Source organism: Rhyacophila brunnea, unplaced genomic scaffold (genome assembly GCF_057557595.1).
Source record: "Rhyacophila brunnea isolate RB1 unplaced genomic scaffold, BYU_Rbru_1.0 scaffold_12, whole genome shotgun sequence".
Taxonomy (NCBI): Eukaryota; Metazoa; Arthropoda; class Insecta; order Trichoptera; family Rhyacophilidae; genus Rhyacophila; species Rhyacophila brunnea.
In genome coordinates, this window is record NW_028232774.1 from 17,824,847 (window position 1) to 17,847,442 (window position 22,596).

Below are 22,596 nucleotides of genomic sequence, written 5' to 3' on the forward strand. Positions count from 1 at the left end.
CATCAGGTAAAACAAACCAAACCATCATTCCACTCTAGACAGGAAGTAACAATAAAAAAATTACGAGGATGTGTAATCAGCCACCTGCGTGATTCCAATTCAGAAGTGATTTATTCTGCAATTGAGGAGCCCAGGATAAAAATATCATTCTCATTTTGGCTAAAATTATGTTGATAAAGCTGTCTATGAAAATCGCCTCAAAAATATTTTTATCAAAAAAAAATGATTTTTCAGCTGACGAGGGTGTTTCCCGATTATGGTATATCATTTTATCCAAAAATATCATAAAATCAATATTATTTTTGTATCAACAAATTATTGATGGCAGGGAAAATTCCAGAAAATGCATCTAAGCGCCCATAGAACAGATAGAGATGTGAAAGCCAATTGACATAGATCAGGGCTTATTACTTTATTATAGTGAAGCCATAAAATGCAAAAAACACAAAACGTTGTCCTCAAACATTACGAATATTGAATGCGCGTTTCGTTTACGTGACAAAACTTAATCCATATTATTAATAATACAGACGTAACTATTGAAAATAATATATATTTTGACGAATAAGTTATGCAGAGGTTTTCAAGTTAACTAAATTTAATGTTTTGATTTATTTATGAATGAAATTAAAACTTGATTTTTTTCAAAACTAAGAATATGAGTTAACAATATTATATTATAGACCATTCAATGATTATTGTATACCCTAGTTATTGGGTTATTATAGTGTGTATTGTCTTCCTTCTTCTTTCTGTCGTTTCGAGCCTATTATGGCATACACTCTCAGGGAGACATTTCAAACAATATTCGTATTATGTACAATGATTCAAAAAACATTTGTGAATTCTACCCAGCTAGGTTTCTGTACCCACTGACAGAAAGTATGCTGTGTTAGCCCAACCCGTAACTGTGGTACAACAGTGTTAACTTTTAATGCTAGCACTTTTAGAATTCAATAACTTCAATGAATAATTTTTTTCTTCAGTAAAAAACAGATTAAAATAAAATGTTTTTATTTTCACACTAATACTGTACAGAAATTAACATAACTTTGCGCCGGACAGGTTCAGCATAGCCGATAAATCAAACCACTCCACGATTCGAATTATTTATATTTGCATTATTGTCATAGGGATTTTGTTTTTTCAAGTCTGACAACACCATTCCATACATAAAATAAGGGAAATAAATAGATGAAGAACATTGTAACATTAAAGAGTTTAATGATTTTTAACATTTTACATAATATATTTATGGCTATATTATTCAAGCAACAATAACAGTTAGTGCATGGAATGATTAGATATATATTATGAAGAAAAAAATTTAAACGAATGCTTAAATAATGCGGGAAAATAGAATCTAGAAACTGAAAATTAAATAATTTCATCAAAAAAGATAATAAATAACAACTGGTCTATTGAAAACACTCATACTTTCAAATTTACAGAAATTAATAATAATTACAATATGGAGAATATTATAATAATTGGCATAATTATTAAAAACGTGGAGAAATAATAAATTGCAGAATTATGTGGAAGACGATTGTAATATAAGATATAGCTGTCAAAATCGTCAAAAACTATTTTCAATAATTATATTGAGCTTTTAATATCATTCCTCCACGTTTAAAATAATATTTCAATAAATTTACGCGAAAGCTAAAATATCACTAACGTAATTTAAAACGCAGACGACATGATCTTCTACTATTGTCAACAATAATAAATATTTTGGAATTGAAATGATGATAAAAAAAATCTTTTCGAATTATATTTACATGCTGGAGTATTTACATAAGTCAACACTGATGACAATTAATTATTAATGTTCAACGCTATATTAAGAACAATCATAATGATAATATATATTTGTTTTTTTTTAATGAACAAAAACGTGAGCAACAGAAAGCTGTAGGTTTATTTACGTCCGTAATGACGCGCCACCGCTTTGTGTTGACGTTTTGCAATTAGAGTAAGGTGGGCTTATTGTTTAATCTACGCGGAAATTGATGTGAAGTTCTGGCTTGATTTCATAAACCAACTTGAGAATCTCCAGTACCACCTGCAAAGAAACAAAGATCATGTTTAAGTCGAGTACACTGGGACTACTTAACGGCGTCAACTGCCAATTCTTGATGGAATGACATTACATTAATCGAAATAAAACAAACTTTATACCTAATAAACATTGTTTTTTCTAATAGAATCATATGGGCCTCCACAGAGTGGAGGTTTGTATTAACAGATTTTTTTTACGAGAAACGGATGTTAGCCACTTGCTCAACCTGTTAGGTCCATACTCTGACTCAAACACAAATTGAAAAACAATGTGTATTTGCCAGATCCAGAATTCGAACTTGGGACCCACGACGTTATAGTCCGACGCTTACGGCAAAGTCTTTACCTACCACCACTTTTAATGTTTTCAGATACTTAATTACAGATATTTATTAATTAACACAGTTGAAATTGTAAATTATCAAAAAATGTTTCAAATTGCAAGCTTCGTATTTTTCCGCTAGGTGCCTCTGGTATGTGAAGACATCGCCTTAAGCACCTCGGACATCGTGGGTGGAATATAGCTAATATACATAGTGGGTATTTAATCCACACAATTTAAAAACAGCCAGAATCGGTTGACGATGTTTCTTTTAATGATCAAGACCAGTACAGGATACACATATTGTTTAATTCTAATTATTTGTATATCAATCCCACAATCATGTCGAATTCACATCTTGATTTTAAACAATGCGTATTCTAATTCAGCATAATATGGCGTAAGTAAGAGTTACTTGAACGTGTAATAATAGCAATCCTCCTAAAAATAGTTGTGAGATACCGCACTGTTGATTCCGTCACGGATCCCACATCTAAAAAGTCATCAATTTTATTGTGGAGGTCTATAATATTGTCGATCTATCTTAATCTTACAAACCTCATAAATCCAAGGATTCCTTGTCTTTTTTTTCCATTTTTTAAATGTAGACGTTCTGTTTAAAATGAAAATTAGACAGTTTTTACTGTCTCCAAAGGAAAAACTTGTTTAGAATTTACGAGTTGAAGCAGATATTGTAGGAAAAAATGGTACATATTGAGTTGTAAGATATTCATTAATTATTGAGTTGTAAGAGTCAGATGGTAAAGGGTAAAGAACCGATCAAGCGAGTGACAATGTCACTTGTTGGTTATTGATCATCCAAGACATTTAATGAAGAAGACGTAATTGTCTATGTTTAAGAGATTTTTATAATTCCCAAATACGACTACAACAAAATTGAAAAGGTTAATCATTTTGGTAGAATTCTAATGAATAATTTACCTGTTCTTTGTGCACCGTCACAGCTTTGTTCATTTCTTCGATCTTGGCTTTCGTTTCAGTCTCGATACGAGCTGCAACATCTTCACGGGATCCCATGTGCTGTAATGATTTGAGTTAATCAAGATTAATAACAATCAACATGAGCAACATAGAATCATGCTTAACATCACACGCAGAGACAAAGAATATAACAGACAAGAGATCAAATTTCAGAAGATCCATTCCAAGTAGGCAACACCTTGACAACCATTTGTTATTTTTCTCGATCCGAGATACAAACTATGTGTTACAAAATTATTGCCATATATATTCACAATGCAAGGCAAAATTGCAAGGTAACACCTGTCAAATGAAAATATTCAGTTATTACACTAGAACTTGGCCAGAACGGTGCTGCCGTGCGCAATATAAGCCACTGACTTTCGTCAATTGACTTTAACTAACTTAAGATGTGATTTCGCAATTGAAAAAGAAACAAACCAATCTATTTAAGTAATCAACCGTCGCAATGTCACTATTTTATTTGATTCCAGGGAACTCAGAAATAATGGGAACTGAAATACCTAACGGGTAAGGAGTCGCAGGCAACCGAACTCGAGTAAGGAAGAATCCGGGATAAACTTAAACATGTGGCAAGAATATGTCATACGTCGAATACTGACAATTGCACTCGGTTTATGCATTGACGCTCATTTAATATTGGTGTATTACACACTATTGCACGTCCATAATGCGTGTTTCATTTTCGTAGGACACTCACACATTCAAAACCACATAATTATGTTCACGGTGAGATACTTTATTTACCACGTTATTTTTGCCAAGCCCCACTTCAACGCTTCAAAAATCTCCATGTTCCCCCTATCAAAATTGTATAGTTACATAACTAATTCTGAAAAAAAAAAATGCACATAGGCAACACTATTTTTAATTTAACTTTCATAAGTAAATATGTATATTAAGTTATATGTACAATTCAGAAGAAAATTAGTGCAATCCTTGTGCTATGGCATTGTCTTCAAATTATTTTCAAGATGACTTTTTTGCCCCCCAAAACATTTAAATTGCCCCCCGGTGTACGCCCCACATTGGGAATTACTACTTTAGACTGTTTAATCCTTTCATTTATAATTCATTAATTAACTGCGGCAAAATTTGATTAGAATTAATTTTGGGGCATGTTAAAATGCCCATTGCAACATAGACTTGATTAGTGGGCATGATTACACGCTCAGCGCAGTGTACGGGTTAATATCAGTACAAATAGGTGTTTTATCCTATTTTGGTGGTGTTTTACAATTCACTAGACCAGCGGTTGGCAACCCAAATGCATTGGCGTGTCACAAAACAGGTAATTCAAAGTACTGGACTCAGCGTGCCACTGAAATAAAACTAATTAATAAATAAAAAAGAAATAAAACGTTGAGGTTCAATTTTGGAAGCTAACACCTCAATATTTGGTTCATTGTTTGGAGATTTAATTTTATGCACATTTCTGAATTTTCTTCAGTTGAACGATTTCGATACGGGTTTATTATATATCGTGGATATTCTGCGAAAAAGCACTAAGTCAAAATTTTGCTGTTTTGACTTAATGATGAGGTAATCTTATTAAGAGTACGTTCTATAGTCTACAAAAACACACACAGTCATATCTATAAAACTGGCGAAGATAATTTATGTTATAAGTCAAAAAGACATACATCTATTCAGAGAAAAAGCACTAAATGGACTAAGTGCATTTGCTTCTCTCATTCTCAGGCTATATTCACAAAATTCTGCGTGCGAAACTGCACTAAGTCATACTCAAAGCAATATCGCAGAAAGGAATTTGCCTTTTATATATATAAAAAATGTTAAGACCGTCCAAACTTTCAAACTCGATTATCTCAAAACTAGTATTTTTGACTTAATGCTTATTCGCAGAATACGTACGATATTTCATAATTGAGAATGTTTGCTCACAGTAGTACATTGTACTGAAAACACTTCAAAGAGCGAATGCGGCTTTTTTAATACAATAATTTCAGAATTGTTAAATTCGATTAACTCTAAATCAATAAACTCAATGTTCAAAAAATTCTTTATCAATTTTCTAACTGTCTTTAATGTCAAGCTGCAAAATATATTAAAACATGGGTAAGTTAGGGATTGCAATACCGGTATTTCTTAAACATTAAAAAAACAGAAGTAGGTCCTTATCAATAAATAAAGCTATTAAAATCTTTTAAAAATATTATTTTATAGCAAAAACCTACATACTTACATTTATTATGTTGACATTTAAAAATATGTATTGAACATAATTGTAGAACTAGTGATTTTTTATGAATATATTGATAATTTTAACTAAAGCCCTCAAAAGTTCATCAAGTGCAAATAAGTCCCGGCTGCAGGAAAAGCTTCTTAAATTCAACGCTTGTACAGTCATCAATAATTATAGAATAATTGAACATTTTTGTCATGGATGTTTTCTATTTTGAAATAATATTATGATAATTCATCACCACAATTACTTATATAAATATATTTGATGAAATTTGTTTTATTATTTTTTCACCTCTGTTGGATTCACTCAATATATTTGCATTTAAGCAGCACATAACTTATAATTCATTTTCAAAAACGTAAACGAGTGCGCTTTCTTAATAACGAAAACTCCGGTATTTTGGATTTTTAAAACCGGTATTTCGGTATTGATAAATAAATACTGGAATACCGGTTTTGAAATACCGGTATTGCAATCCCTAGGGTGAGTGTTTTTGTAAATCCTTTAACCTGTTTATGAAATACTTCTGCAAATACCTATAATCCATTATATCAGTTATTACAAAGCTATTACTTAGGTACTTAAAGTGTCCACAAACTTTTATAAATTTGGAGAATATAAAAAACTTTTATATTACCAAAAATAACTGAAAATTTTAATAAATCGTCATTTTCGAGGCGTGCCAGCAAAAATCCTTTCGCGTGCCACCTAGTGGCATAGATTGCCGGGCGCTGCACTAGACGTTTGCAATTGCAGAACCAAATAAAAGATTTAAAAAAATGAAATATAGGTAACTAAGTACCTTAGCTTCGAATTCTTTGAACGCTTTAACACGTTCGGCCCTGTACTTTTCGATTTCCTCTTGGGCCTCCTCCTTGGCTTCCTTCAACCTGCGGGCCTTACCTGTAAAAAAATAATCAGTAAATTAATTTCTGCTATTTTACGCAAAGCTTGCCTACCCAATTTCTTCACTTCACTCTGTAGGCATATTATGACATATTGTATCAAACATAAAGTTGGTGACAAATTAGAGCATTCTCTTGTAACAGAAAATTGAGTACGCTTTATTGTGTCCAGATGCAACAAGCCATGCAGCACTAGTCTAGTTAAATGTGAGTACATGCCATGTGTGCATTGCGTTCAATCCAAACATTAGAGATATTAGCAGAAAACTCTGAGGTGTCCAATTAGAACAAGTTATGCTGATAATTTATTCGATGTCAATTATCTCGGAAAATAGATCAACAGTGCCCATGTTTCTTTTTGCACTTCTTTCTATCTGAAAACCGACCACGAGGAATATTTTGACCAATGTTCCCATTGCATTAATAAAGATTTTACTAGGTAGGTCTATTGAGTTCTGCAATTATCTCGATTCGATTTGTATGACCGGAGTCGGTGACGAGTGCTTTTTTATTCAACAGATGCCCGTGGACCAATTTCAATCGCATGTGATTCAAACTTGTTGCTAAAATTGATAAAACATTCTTTTGCTTGCCAAAAAATGTCAATATACAGGAGATTGTGAAAGAATGAATGTATAAAGGACAATCACGTGTGCTTTGCCTTGCAAAACCTGGGCGTGTCGAGCATTTTTAAATTGTGCAGATTTTAGCTGGAGTTTGCGTTGTGTAGTTCAAAAAATATTAACTAAAAGTTAAATGGGAAAATGGATTTTCAAAGGAGGACTATTGCTTTGGCAGTGACTAATCGGTTTGAGTGAAATACTTATGAAAAGCAAAAGAAGGAAATGGAGGTATCATATTTTTATATGCTATTTCTATTTTTATTATTGAGATTCTTCACGTTCCATAAACAGGGATACGACTTATACTATAGTTTAATAAAGTCAGCAATTAGTTCTTTCGACGACAAGCGGATATCGATGATTACAGTTACATGTAGATCAATAAAACAACATGTGGTAAAGCGCACCTGGCATAAAGCAATATGACTCGCATGAGACTGGTAAAAATGACAGACCACACACATTCTTTTGACCATCGACTGTACTTACACACACACACATGCTATTTCACGTTAAGAGTATGCACACCACATAATCACACAGGAAAGTGCCTGCGTGTAATGGCCCTCTAATATGCGCAGATGCAAATTTGATTATTGTCCCGGTTTCTATTCCTGACTTCACTTGCAGCAAACCAATTGCATCGCTTTCTCTCGCTCGATGCTGCTCATACCATAACTTATTTTCTTCAAAAACGATAATATTTCACATTAATATGATGTTTATAGTAAGTCAATAATCACATTGCGTAACTACTCTTAACTACTTTCAATTAATTAGTGATCTTTCTGCTTCATAAATGTGCCTAACATGCACTTTTCCCTGCCATGTTGCACTATTCATTTTTTTGATATCATTTATAAGTAATAAGGCTCCGTGTTTTGAGCATTGGTAGAATGGAAGTTTATTGAAAATGAGAGGTCACTTCTGAAAATACCATTTATAACTATAGCATTATATCATGAATGCGAAAGTATTTGGAAAGAATTATGTATCCCTCCGCACTTTCGCTCCTAACCCCCCCACCGAAGTCTCTACCACTGGATTACAGCACATTAGGTACCTAAAGTTGCAGCCAAGATAATATGGTTTTGGAATAGCAGTCTGAATGTATTGTAATGCATATGTCCGAATCGTCATCAAATTAGTTATGAAGAGAAATAATTAATTGGATATTAAAGATTGCGAATGCAAGATTATAATTTTGACAAAAGTTATTGAAGATGTACCTGACGTATTACCGAATAGATTTATTTACACGTAAAAACCATTAGCAATCAATAATATGCAAATGTTAAGATCAGATTTGTGAAAAGTATTGTTATATTTATTACCAAGGGCAGTTTTCAAAATTGAATTAGAATTAATACATACCTATCAACGATTAGAAACCAATTAAAAATTTAGTATAACTAAAATATGAGCATTCCTTTGGATTGAATTAGCTGTTTTCCGTCTGAAATTACTGTACGTAAGTATGTATATATTAAACTTTACTGTAATATTCAGACAATTTTAGGAATACTTCAGGTTACACCCAGAAGGAAGACTGAATTATTGGTTTTCGTGTTTTCTAAAGATTATTTAGGAAAAATAGAATAACTTACGCTTCCTAGCTTCTGCGACCTTTTCTGCAGCTCGTTTTTCAGCCGCAAGCAATTGCTGGATTCCCTGAGTTTGGCTAGCCATATCGAAGAATTATTTCACTACAATAACTAGACGCAATGAAAACTCAGATCAATAGATTTTAGACAAGTGACCAAAGTCATATGATCCGCTGATTTGGCCATCTGCCGATAGGTTCGCTACTAAAAATCAGGCGACATTCATACACTGGTTGCATGGAAAATATAAAAATCAAAAAATAATAATATACCTACATACATACGAAGTAGTATTTGAATAAAGATGAACTCATGGAAAGTTAAAGTTTTTTTAATTTAAGTAAAATATATTTTTTCTATTTATCAAATATAGCAAAATAGAAAATCAATGTTACAAGTAAATATTACCTAAAATCTCTATGGCCACCTCTATATAAAGTATCACCAATGAATAGAGATGGGCTTCGACATTTGCACAATCGAAGCCAAATATCGTATTTTTCGATAGACGCGCATCTCTATAAATAACAAAGAAACAAAATTAAAATATTGCGCAATAGTTGAAAAAATTATCGACATAATAAATATTTCTAATTTTGATACATTTGCTTAAAAACGCGCAGATTCAAATAAAACATCTATAGATATATTTTTCGTAATTTACCTACATGTTTGAAGGACAGGATATAAATTAGTTTTAAAAGTACATTAGGTATAGGTAGGTACCTAGTATTATTTTGACTGATTCTATGATATATTTTTAAAGAAACTTTTTAGCTTGCTTTATTTTGTATCTGATTAGTACTTCAAACAATGAGTCCATTTTTAGAATATAGAAAGAGCATGTCGGCATAGCTCTTTTTGTAAACTTTAGAAACAGATAATAAATAATCTAGGTACTTACTTATATTAAATTCTACAGATAAGTTTATCAATAAGCAGCTATTTTCGTTGTCACACCATTATCAAGACTCAAGAGTATAGGTGTGTTAACAAGAGTTGAGGCGAAACAATACTAACACAGACGCATTGTTTACACAGACATATTTTTAAATCGACATCAACATATGAATACGTGTATTAAATAAGGCTCTAAGTACCAAAAAGTAGTATTGCCTGTAGTTACAAAATACCGAGTCATTGCAGTAAAATTTCATGAAGCAGACCTTTTGAAAAATGTAGTTTTACAGTGTGAAGCAATCACGGCAGCTTCTATAATTTTAGGTATTAAGAACTCGCAAGTGTCAACACACCATCGTCAGCTATTTTATATTGAATGCCATTGACCACTGCAGAGATACTTACACCATTATAAATAAAACACGCCAACGGACTTACAACGTCGACAGGTTTAATTATATTGCTGTATTTTTTTGACTTGCTTGAGGCACTTAGACTATAGTTGAAGTTATTGGCGTTGGTATGTAGAACATTTTTCTATAAAATGTCTGTTTTTATTTTTTTGGTACTTAGCGCCTTAATTATTACACGTATTCATATACGCATGTCCTCTTTTCGCTATAAGCGCAATAAGTAGGCGTAAGCAAGACAAACGGCTGTTTCTTGCAGACGTTGTGCAATGCCCGTTGCCTCAGAAATGCACCAATACACACAATCTTTTGTATCTTTGTTCGCACCAACTCTGGCTGAGAGACCTATACCTTGTCTTCTACCTACGTCTTGCTAATGGAATGATAACTGAAACAGTTACCAGCTAATACACCAACCTATATAATTTAATAAAACTTAAATTATACTTAAAATCAGATTTTACCGAGTAGATGCTATCTCAATTAACATCATTATAATATAATATGAAGCAAACCATCAGATTTGTGTCATGGAAAAATTATAAATTAAAATAAGAAACCAAAGCTTGTTCTTTAAAGTTTTATTTCAATAATTATTAATATTGAGTGCATGAACATATTATTAAACCAACATTCAATAAAAAAATAAAAAGTATTCCTCTGACAATAATCCTCCTTATGGTTTCCTAAATTTACAAACTTCTTAGTGAATAAAACTTATAAATGAAATAAAATGCTTTACTCTCTTTTTACATGACATATTTTTTGGACTGCGACAGATTATTCATGGCTAAATGAGTATTTCTAAACAAATAGAAAATATATTCCCAATCATAAAACTTAACTCTCATGCCGGCAGGATTTGAAAATGTCTTTGATGCTACTAATTCATATTATTGCGTAAATTATACAAATCAAAAATAATTTGATTTACCAAGGAGCGTTGATCTTTAAATTCAGTTACAATTCTCTCTGACAAGTCTGTCCGACGTGGAACGTATGTGACCAATAGAACAAGTCTTCTATAAAAAAAATTGAAATACAAAATCTTTCCATTATTATGCAGGCAACAAAGCCATAGCTGCTTTATAGGTGTGAGTGACCAAATTAAGTATTAATTAAATATAAAATATGAAGTCGTCCCAGTCAGTGACCGGCAGAGCCAATGAATTATCGACGAGCGAACGCTGAATCCCTCAAAAACAATAAATAATTAATTACAATTTGGCATTTAAAATCAGAAAACAGCAGACATCAGCATCATCTTCAGGTTTATTTTAACATAATAGTTATGCATATTATACATATATATATATTTCAATATATAATTGATAATCGTAGCCGTTATCATCTGCATGATATCGTTTAGGAGCCGAATTTGAAGGTAGTGGGCACGGACGCGGGGACCGTGAAGGCGTAACCTCCGCTCTGTTCTATCCGTTTGCTCTCCTGTTGAGCACTCCGTTGCTCGGCCAGCACAAAGATGTCTTGCAGCGCTTTGTTCTGTTCGGCGTTGAGGCTCCCAGTCAGAGCACCATAGAACGCCGGCTCCGACGTGGACAAGTTCAATATGACGTCCTTGAAGACGACGTACTCGTCCACGGGACAATTTTCTTCATCCAACGGTGTGGTGAAGCATTCAAGTGGTGTCTCATTGAGGCCATCATAGTCGTCGTCGCCTTCGTAATCGCTATCGTCGGAGTCATCTTCATTGTTGACTTCATTGATGCTGAGGCCCTGCTTGGCACCCTCCTTTTTGATCTTACGTTGCAGACTGTCCAAATACTCAGCCGACTGATCGTCAATATCATCGTCATCTGTCGACAGAATGTCTTCTCCGTCATCAGAGTCGTCCTCTTCTTCAGATTCTTCCTCCTCCTCTTCGGCCGCCTTCGCCATGTAGGCCCGTTTCAACCCGTCGAAGAGAATTATCAACGCCGGCATTATTTTGGTGAGGCTCTCTTCCAAAAGAGGGGGGCGGATGGGTCCCAAGCTGAGGAGCGTGCAGAGTCCCAGGACGCACATTTTTCGGTCGTGGATGCTGAAGAAGCAATCCGTGTCGTGGATCCACTGCTTGATAAAGTGTGAGGTGATGGATTCCGCGGGCACCAAAGCGTGTGGCTTGTCGAGCACGCTCAAGAGGAGTTGTGGATTGTAGTAGAGCGACGCGATCACCACCTGGAGACACATGGTGCGCAGTTCCGAGGTTTTCACCTCCCTCGTTAGCCGGGCGAGGACCAACTCCACGATGGAAGGTATGCAGCGGTCGATTTGCCCCTTGCATTGCAGAATTATGACTTCTAGAAGTTTGGCCGCGTAGCATTCGGGATCCTCCCCTGAATCCCCATTCAGGACCGCTTTACACATGTTGAATATGGCTAATACGTAATTTTCATTGGATAGGAAAACTGGAGTGTTGATTGTCACGTAATTGTGAAGTGCAGGCATCATGTCTGTGAAATAGTCGAAGCCATCCTTCTGGAACATCTGATAGATGAGCTCCAGCACGTTCCACATGTCCGGAGAGATCGTCTTACATGTCAGATCGTAAACCAACGTGAATGCCTCTTCGTAGAATTCGATAACACCTGTTTGGAATATGTGCACAACAACCTGTAGGACGTTGGGCTCTAATCTGGACATGACCTCGTCGTTATCCGACATCACATTCACCAGCGTCTGGATGGTATTGAGGAGCCCCATGGATGTTATGGCTCTCTCGTCTGAACCCCCATCTCCCTCCAGCACCTGATTGAAAGTCATCGCTAAATTTTGGCAAATCATAACCGCGATCGGCATCAGCTGTTCAGTGAACGTACAGACAAACTTTTGCATAACGGATGTGATGTCGTCGTTTTCCGTTTCCCGTATGAGGTTTAGCAGATGCATGGTTATATTATTGATATCGGGTTCGATAATTTTTTCTACTTTTTCGTGGGCGCTCAGAAGCATTTGAAGAGCTATGGCCGCTTCTACTCTCACTGGGAGTTCGGTCTCCGTCAGAAGAGCGTTGACTATTAACCTACAGGCCTCCTTCAAGACGTCGTCGTTTCTCACTTTCATTTCTGCGAAATGATGCAAGACCCAACATGCCCTTGCTCGCAAATAACCTACTGTATTTGAAAATTCGGGAAAAACGTGTTGAACTATCATGGAGTCGATTTCGTCTTTGTAAATTTTCTTTTTTAATAAAACTTCGGCGAGAGCCCCGATCATGTGTAGCCCTCCATCCTTTTGACGTGGATCGGAAGTCTCCGGTGGCGCACGCAGCACTTCCATGCAGAGTTGCATTGTCTTCTGCAGCATGTCTTTGCGCTTTTTACAACTGTGCAAAAGTAGAGATTGAGCGGCGGTGACAGGTGAGACAAAATCTTCAAATATGTCAAATTTGATTCGAACGTATTCGTGCGGGTCAGTCAGCCACATGTCCTCATCCACGTCCGAGAAGGACATAATGGGGAAGAGGACATCTTTAATGATAGTGAACATGTGCGGCTTGAGGAAGTTCCACGAATGGGCATGGCTCACGCTCTGTGTCACGTAGTTTAGAGTCTGCTGCAGCACCCGGGGGGAAATGTAAACTTTAGAACGGTACTGATCCAATATTTTAAGGAGTACTTCTAATATGCCTCCTGAGAAGGTGGCGAGGTACCAGTCTGCAAATTCCCGATAATCTTTGCTGACATAGCCAGGGCTGCCGTACCTTTCAAATATTCTGTGCAGTGTGTGCAAGGCCCACTTCTTGCACTTCCACGAGGGATGCTCCTGTCGCTCGTCCTCGTCAATTTGCAGCGTAGCGGGGGGGATGGCCTTGTCGGCGGCGACGCGCAGCACTTCCATCCACTGCGAGAACGTCTCCTTCGTCATGAGATCCAACGGCAGAGAGTACTGTATCAAGGCGAAAAATATTTTTAAAATTGACTTCTGTAGCAGCAGGGAGTCGTCGGACTCGTCCGAATAGAGGGTTATGATCAATCTGTGCATCAGAGGAAGGAGGAGATTCATCGCGGCGATGAGATGAACGCGCTCGTCCGTCTTGGTGTATTCATAGTTCTTCACCAGCTGGTATAGCGCCAATAGAGCACCAGACCACGTCGACGCATCGGGACTGTTAAGATAGAGTCCTATCTTGTCGACAATTTGCGCCCAGCATCCCGGGAAGTCATGCTTTATTATCGTTCGCGCGCAAAGGGCCAGTTGCAATTTGATAATCTCCGGCGACTGAACAATGGCGTCGACGATCGTTTCCCGGACGGCGGCGCGGTCCTGTTCATGAATCCGGAAACGCAGCGGCTCCTCTGACTCGTCCTGGTCCTGCCAGTTCTGCGTGATCATGTTCTTGAGGTATATTACGCCGGCCTGCCGGACGGGCATCTCCACCGCCGTCGACATCACTACCTGCATGAGCAGCGGCGAGAATCCTATGATCTTGTGGATCTGCGTCAGCTGGTCTTCGGCCTGCTGGCGTTGGTCGGGATTGATCGACGCCCTCAGCACGTCGGTGAGCTTCCCGATGTCCATGTTGCGAGAGGTCGGTCGATTACTTTATCGGGGAAGAATTCAAAGAGTTCAGCGACGTATTTGACGTCTAAACAGGCCACAGAGCCCCAAGGGCGAGAGATTTACACCACAACACCGATCACGTGGCCGATTAAACCGATTGTCATTTTAAAACGTCTTGCACAATTTATCGCATCCGCGAGGCTGTCTGCTGATAATTAAAACACACAGATGCCTCAATTATTGATATACGATCTTAAATGCAGCCGTGAACAACTAAATTAAACGAAATATAAAACGACAGATTAACCTGCAAACCCCGCAAGGTCGCTTTGGACAGGCTCAACAATATAAAAATAAGAGAAAAATTAACTGTCAAGCGTTGAACAATTTGAGATGTGCAGTTGGTAGCATTGCGATCGCTTTGCGAATTGCGCGCCTGCGCAGCCATCTTGTCAGATGAAAGGGAAGATATCGCTTTATCGCTCTGACGAGCTGCAGCTGTTCAAGAAAAAGAACCGAAAATTTATAAATTCATTTCTGTCAGATACGTTACGGAGTATGGCCGTTGCCACCAAACGAAATCAGTTTTTTTTCCACAAAGAATACGCGATAAACATAACAGTGTCGAGAGGATTGAGACAAAGGACTTATTTAGAATACTTTGAAGGAGCGAGGTGAATAAAATTATTAGTTATCGGAGGTTTTAAAGTGTAAAGTTAAAAATATCATTCAAGATGTTGTGCTTAGTGAGCCAACCAAATTCGGTTGTTTTGGAGATAAAAGTTGACCCAAAGGCCATCGGGCAGGAGTGCTTGGAAAAGGTAATGTTGAGTTCACTAATCTTCACTATTTTCAGTTATTTTTAACTCATACAATTTTTACAATACTGTTTTGCTCGTAGTATTTTCGTTGTTGTTCCACATTTTGCCGCAGAGCGATAACGGTGTGTCAAGACTACATAATATTTTAATAATAATAATATGTAGTTTACAATTTACATATTATTCATTTTACCCCATGTATTGCTGTCTGTTATTCCTTCCTAGGGTAAGGTGTAAATTATAGTAACAATACTTCCTTATCCTCGTAGCTTATTCTTTGATTAAAAAATAATGTTTGTATGTACCTACCTACCTAAAATTCACATGATTTTCGTACCTATTAATTTCTATTCGCTACGTATGTACTCAATTTATTTTTAAATATCCTTAGAGGTTATAATACTTTTCTGCCAGTGAAAAATGCAATAGGTATAATATGAATTTCTTATTCACATTATGGTGCTTTAAATCGGAGAATTATTGATCTACTCACTACTGTCATTAAAAATCACATTTTAATGTGTTATCGTAGTAACGTAGTAGTGTTAAAGTACTTTGGTAGGTCCTAATTAATTAAAAAAAACCATATTAACAATTTTCTTCGATAGGTACGAGATTTCCCAAATAATAAGCTAATTATTCAAACAAATGTATTAAATATAAATAGTTTTGTAAATGTTATGTGTACGCATAGGCCATAGAATAATAATAATATCATACCTAGCCTAGGACAGTTTTTTAACCCTTTTAGTAGCGACACACTTTACTTATCAATTAAATTACGTACCCTACTAAGTATGGCGTAATATCTGAATAATATTCTCGACACCTGAGTTGTCCTCGTGACACTGTGGTTGGGAATCACTGGCCTAGACAATTAATTAATTAAATTATTTTTATTTTTTGCTATTCCTTGTGTACTGAATATCAGTGGCGCACCCAGGGAGGGCAAGGGGCCCTGGCACCCCAAACATGAAAATTATCAGAATAGTTTTAAACATTGAAATTGAAAGCCAATAAACTATACCTTTGGGCTTAGACAAATAAAAACACGGCAAAAAAATGATTTTTAATAATTCTTCAGCACCCTTTTTAGAAAAAAATCTTAGATTTTAATTTTAAACACAAAAATTTCGAAACACTAATGTCAGGTTTTTTAGAAACCCAATCCCTAATGGAACTGCAGAAAAATTCTCGGTGTCCACCCGAATTCCGGAGTGGTGTAGGTCATGGCTGGGAATAGCTGACAGGGCTCAGAGGCTGTGGGGGGGCCGGCGTGTCGGGTTGACCAGATAAGTGAGATAAACACATCATAAATTAGCTTTAATAGTAAAAAAGTCGCCTGCGGCGCTATTATACTTCATGGCCATATATTTTTTGATTATTATGTGTCGATGCACAGCTCCATTATTAAAGTAGATGTATTAAAAATCGCCAATAATTAACTCTATAAGTACCTACCCTTAATTTGAACTAAAACACAATTTGAAAAACGTTAATGTAGTCTTTAATCTTAGCGGTAGGTAGGGGGCCCGCCAAATATCCTAGCCTGAGGGCCCGTTTCAGGATGTGGGGACCATGGTATAGGTACACCGAGTGCAATAGACAAAATACCGATAAACGAGAAATTAGGCTGTGAAGAAGAAAAAGAGTAATTTACATTCTCCTCCTTGCCCCCCCCAATATTAAATCCTGGGTGCGCCACTGCTGAATATAATACATACTATTATGTATCGTTCAGTGTTACCATATTTTTCTATGCCGATTATAGTACAAAGGCGTAAAAATTATAGTATTTCCGAAAAATATATAAGTAGTACACGAACATTTTTCGTCTTGAATCCTAATTTATAGTATTTTACATTTTTCGCGAAATCAAAATTACTATAGTATTGTACTATAATTGTAGTACGGTTGGCATCAATGGTATCGTTATCGTTTTGTTTCTAAAAAGCACTACTACATAATAGGTATTATTACTCTGACCACACGTTGCTTGCAAAAAATGACACAACATTACAGTTTGCTCCAGCTGGAAAAAGATTAGGCTAGGAATTGTATAAATAAACCTTCTCTACTCTACTTTATAATTTTATTTTAATACTGTGCATTTTAAATTAATAGTAATTTAATTTAAAAATATCTAGAATATTAATATAGTGTAAGTACTACCTTTTTTTGTAGGCTGAGGTTCCTCGTTAACTTATTCTGAATAAAATTCATTAATTAATTTCATCCATGATATGAGCACAATAATATTGATTGCAAAGTAGAAAAAAATGTTTGCCATTAAAAAAACAACTATCGAGATAAAATGATAAATTCGGTTTTTTTTTATTGTGAATGCGAACTTTATTTTCAGTTTTTAGATAAGTAACTGTTTATATTTCACCTGTTTCAATATTAATTTCACCGAAACGAACAGCTTAATAAATTATATTAAATTCAAGGACCTATTTTAGTACGTACATACCTACCTACCAACACTGGATATTTTTTCTTTTTTTGATAGCATGAGTGAATATTATTTTTTCATCTACCCTGCCAAAATAACGCATAATATTTATTTTGTGTTAGGTAGGTAACACATAATTTGAATACTTGATCAATCGATTAACGTAATATTTTATTACGAGCAACATTATATTGGTACCTAGGTACCCACTTGCTAAGTTGCTAAGCATAGGCCCACTTAAATATACATAATATTCTAACGTGTAATTATTATTCTTCTATGATATGCCTTCATAACAACACTTCTATAGAGATTTAGGCAAACAAAGAACCAACCTCTGCGACGTCTATTTTACATACAAACTCGGAAATGAGAGAGTTCCATACAACAAAATATGACACTAACGTCAAACTGGAAATTTCTTCAGCGATTATTGTATGGACATCACAGGAGGCTCCATATGGAAGAATATTTAACATATTTCCATTGTTTATAACGTTAATCCTTTTTTCATGTACTTAGGTAGATTGAATCTGAAATAGCTCCATAAAATCAGAGAATTAACCCTGCCTTTATGGCACAATGAAAATCCAAAAGAATTGACCCAATCCTAACATATTAAAAGAGTTTCCATCCTCGATCAAAGCCTTTGTCCGAGTGGGTTTTCATCGTGTTATCAAACAAGTATGTTGCCAGTTCGATAGAATATAATAATCTAGATTGCAATCGAACATAGGTAGGTAGGTAGGTGCACCTATTTATCTTTTAGTGTTTTTATTACTTCCCTATCCAAGTTTGTTCCACGAAAATACTTCCACCTACCTTAGCATTCATGACTAATAATATACATCTTGATTACTGGTGCAAAGACTCAGGATGCAAAGTCCAGCGAGGTATTTTAATAATATCGATTGCTTAATCAGCCGCCACCACTCATCGCATAGGTATCACTTTTTTGCCGCCTATTTTTTCACATTCCAAATAAATTATCCGATAATACTTAGTTGATAGCTGTATGCTAAATACATTACAATGTAACACTAAAATAGTCAATGTCACCAACCGTCAGACTTGTAATAGGTATGCATGATGTCCTTTTTCTTCTAGAGTCCAAAGTACGATCGGTGTCCAATATTTGCTTTTACCTTGACCGTTTGGCGGGTTTTTTCTGTCTATTAATAGTCCGGATTGGTTTATACTTTTATAACAAGATTTTATTTGAAAAAAAAGCATTCTAGTGTGAATGAAGCCTTGTGCATCCATCTTCCCGCAAACAAATCATACAGTTGTTTGCATATTTTTGCCTGTGGCCATTCGTTTACACCAAACGCACGAGTATCCTCATCTACAAATTTAATATTCTTATTAAATTTTATGTAGGTACCTACTTAGTACAACATCTACATTGCAAAATATTTCGCTCCACGAGACAACACGTCTATGATAATGATAAAATAAAATTGATAAGACTTCCGTTAAAAGAACGATCGGTTTCCCGCAAATATATCCACACATACTTATTACTTTATTAGTATTACAATACAATGCAAAAATAAACATGGCATTTGTGTAAAAAACAGTTTAAATGTTTTTAAACGCTGCGATAATCGGTTGTCCTAAAATTGTAATTAAATTATGATGAAATAGGTAGATTGGTAGGGAATTAAATTTACCGCGCTTGCGAAATAAAACATAGAGTTCCTACCTACATACCTACCTTTTCTACGCATCGGTAATACATTTTTTACATTACACATCCATCGATGTCTTCAATTTGTGACACGCGAATGATTTCCATGTGCGATTACAATATTAGAAGTACCCACTCGGAGACACTATCTTTCCATATGTTCACGTAACCCCAACTTTCGGGTCAGGAAAGTCAAGACGTCATCCATCATCTGTCAACGAAATTTTAGCAATAGAAACTTATCTTCGCGTACAGTTGTTTGCCGCGTATGGCGACCGCTCAGTTCATTTATTTTTATATGGGACGTCGGTTTAAATTAATGTAACCATATTGAATCTTTGAATCAACGTTGAATGGCTTCTCATGGTTAGTTTCGTGTACAGAAAATTGTACATATGCAGTTCACCGGTCATATAGCATTGAGATAAAATCTGTGTCCTAAATAAAAACACTTAAAATGCGTAATAAATTCCGGAATACATGGAAAAGACAAAAAATATGTATGTAAGTAAATTAAAAAATATACAATCGTTTATTAATTATTCAAAATGTACAATTCTGAATTATTCCAGTGTATTTTAATAAGTAGGTGCTCGTAAGTATCAAGTCAAAATAATGTTCCTGTTGAATTTAATACTTTAATTGGAACAACATTACTGGCTGCAATGCTCCACGAACAACGCGTCATTTTTTATCTCAATTCTATACGGCCATTTCTGTTCGGTATGACAGCTTACGCTGAACTGTGATTCTGATAAATGCAATACATATAATTTACATATCTTTCACTGCTGCTATTCATCAAAACATTTTTCATTTTTATCAATTCCTACCTCATCTTAAAAATTGCTACAATAGTAGACTTTTCATGATTGGTACTGCCTGATATTCTTAAGAAGTGTGGTACGACCTTGGTACGACAATAAAGAAATGAGTTTTGTATCAGTGGGTCCTACGTCCCCATTAATGTAGGATGGCAGCAGCGTGCCATCAACTTTCCCAATATGTAAGCTGGCTTGCCTGTCTTCGTATTGTAGAAACAAAGTACTTAGCTGAATATATTTTACCTCGCTATTAATATTTCCACAAGCATAGGTATAGGTAGCGGTACCGTTAAATGCCATCCGGTATTGACAGAGCTGAGATAACTTCCAGCAGTGCCAAATAGCTATGGTTGGAATACCCATGTTAGTATAGCTTCAGAGGATGTTTGCAAATTCCATTTTTTAATCAATCACATTTGAAATTAAAATATCGCAAACAAAAGCCTTCGGCATGGGTATCCTCAGATTATAATTAATAAATAAACCTGATCGACTATCGATCACCTAATGATTTTAAAAATGCCTTTGTTTTATTGTCAAAAGTAGAAATCCTTGGTTATTTGGCGATGCATACGGCGAGTGGTCATAAATCATAATATAATATACCTACCTATGTTTAGTAGTGTAGATGTTATGATAATTCAATGCAATTTGCCTTTGAACGACGTATCATTTTTTTTACCTACACATCGTTCTGCCGCCGATCCATTGACGTGAAGTTGTGCGGATTTTGTGGTAGTCGGTAGGTATTTTTTCTCCTGTGAATCGCCTTGAAACCCGGTAAATATAACGTACTGGCAAGCAGATTTCGTAGTTTTGAATTCCAGTGAATGATTTGTCGGTATTTTATGCCAGGGTTTCGAGGTGAAAATTTTCTTCTTTTACTATGTATAGTATATGGATGATACGCAGCGCCTGCAAAATCGCTGTTGGTTGGCAGCCTTCTGGCATTGTATAACCCTGTGAATGGTATTTAGCGGTATTCCAAGACGCTGGAATCAGATTTGCTTGGAAGAAAAGGCGGTCCAGATTGTGACTTTCTTGAAGCATCTTTAGCACGTTTCTGACACATGTCCAACGTCGCACTTTCGCCTTAGATATGAGAAGTGGCTGCATGGTTTGCTGTCTTCACTGCAAGAATTGGGCTGGCGGCATTTAGTACTGAGTATAACTGCCGTGAGTTCCAGCCATTTCCATATTTGGGGTAGCGAATTCTGTCTTTCCAAATTGCCTTATCATGTGATGTGGCATCTCCAGTGTACTAAGCTTCGAATGAGCGTAAAACCATCGAGCAAGAACGTGCGTGTGTACTTACTATAAGGGTTCGTCTAGCGACGGTTTCAGCTTCAAACCAGAAGAATAACGAAGTACTTACACTACTTACAATAAAAATAGATTCGTCAATTTTAGAGATGGCATGGTCACCCGGAAGATTTGATGCGAATTATTATTTATTAGCGATAGTATAATAGTGTGTGTAGTTTGGATGATCGCATCGTTCCCCGGTGACTGGCCGCCCACAAGATACTGGGCTCCATGTGATCAAACAGATCAAACACTCGCAAAGAAAACGTCCAAAGTCCAGAACGATTACATGCAGTGTACACTACCCACCAATTAAAGTGTACATGCCACTCACTGTATAATAAAATAATACCTCTCTGGTTGCCATGTGCGCCTGATACAAATCTCACGCCTCCAACTAGCTATTTATTTTTTATTTATTAAATGGCCAATTAATGTTGGATCAGCCAGCAATGTTTTAATATGATACTCAACAATCTGTTTTGTATTGATCTTCTAAAATCTAAATAATAAAAATAGGTATTATAAATTAACCACTGACTAGAGGAAGCATGAAACTATAATGTAATATAATATGAAAGTGTATTATTAGATTAATTTTATTTATCTCGGAGTTTTTTTTTCATTTATTATACAATATACCTACTTATTTTTAATTCGGATTGCGGTTTGATATCCTCGATTAGTCCGCATTACAATCATTACACTTGAATCTGATTCAATACCATTATCTTAAGCTAAGTGAAATATAAAAACAAACAAGTCATGTTGTGCAATCGATGTTATGGTAATTTGAGCATAAATTTTAATTAACTCCAGCTTTCACTTTACAATCTATTTAGTAAATTTCTAATGCAGTGTTGTTTATTGTATCATTATATTTGCTACATTCTGCTCTTTTGTTCATCGTCATTTTACATAATACATCTTAATGTAATTTAATTTTTTATTAATATTTG

At 35.6% G+C, this 22,596-nt stretch overlaps 3 protein-coding genes across 3 annotated transcripts in view; 1 reads left to right on the top strand and 2 right to left on the bottom strand.

Annotated features, from left to right (window-relative positions):
• Positions 1–997: 997 nt before the first annotated feature.
• On the bottom strand, positions 998–8,882 carry Vha13 (V-type proton ATPase subunit Vha13). The gene is made up of 4 exons (XM_085960873.1): positions 8,733–8,882; positions 6,400–6,500; positions 3,329–3,427; positions 998–2,068 (listed from the first exon to the last, which is right to left on the bottom strand). Exons 1-4 carry the CDS (start codon positions 8,812–8,814, stop codon positions 1,997–1,999), a joined length of 354 nt encoding a protein of 117 aa, XP_085816999.1. The 5' UTR covers positions 8,815–8,882; the 3' UTR covers positions 998–1,996.
• A 1,723-nt stretch (positions 8,883–10,605) lies between these two features.
• msk (importin-7 msk) lies at positions 10,606–14,561 on the bottom strand. Its single transcript, XM_085960884.1, has one exon. It carries the CDS (start codon positions 14,558–14,560, stop codon positions 11,405–11,407), a length of 3,156 nt encoding a protein of 1,051 aa, XP_085817010.1. The 5' UTR covers position 14,561; the 3' UTR covers positions 10,606–11,404.
• A 524-nt stretch (positions 14,562–15,085) lies between these two features.
• The window catches only part of dnr1 (E3 ubiquitin-protein ligase defense repressor 1), a 63,002-nt gene continuing 55,491 nt past the window's right edge, over positions 15,086–22,596 (top strand). The window contains exon 1 of the mRNA XM_085960889.1: positions 15,086–15,363. Coding sequence (XP_085817015.1) covers positions 15,277–15,363 — 87 coding nt within the window. The 5' untranslated portion in view covers positions 15,086–15,276. The remainder of the gene's footprint in view (positions 15,364–22,596) is intronic.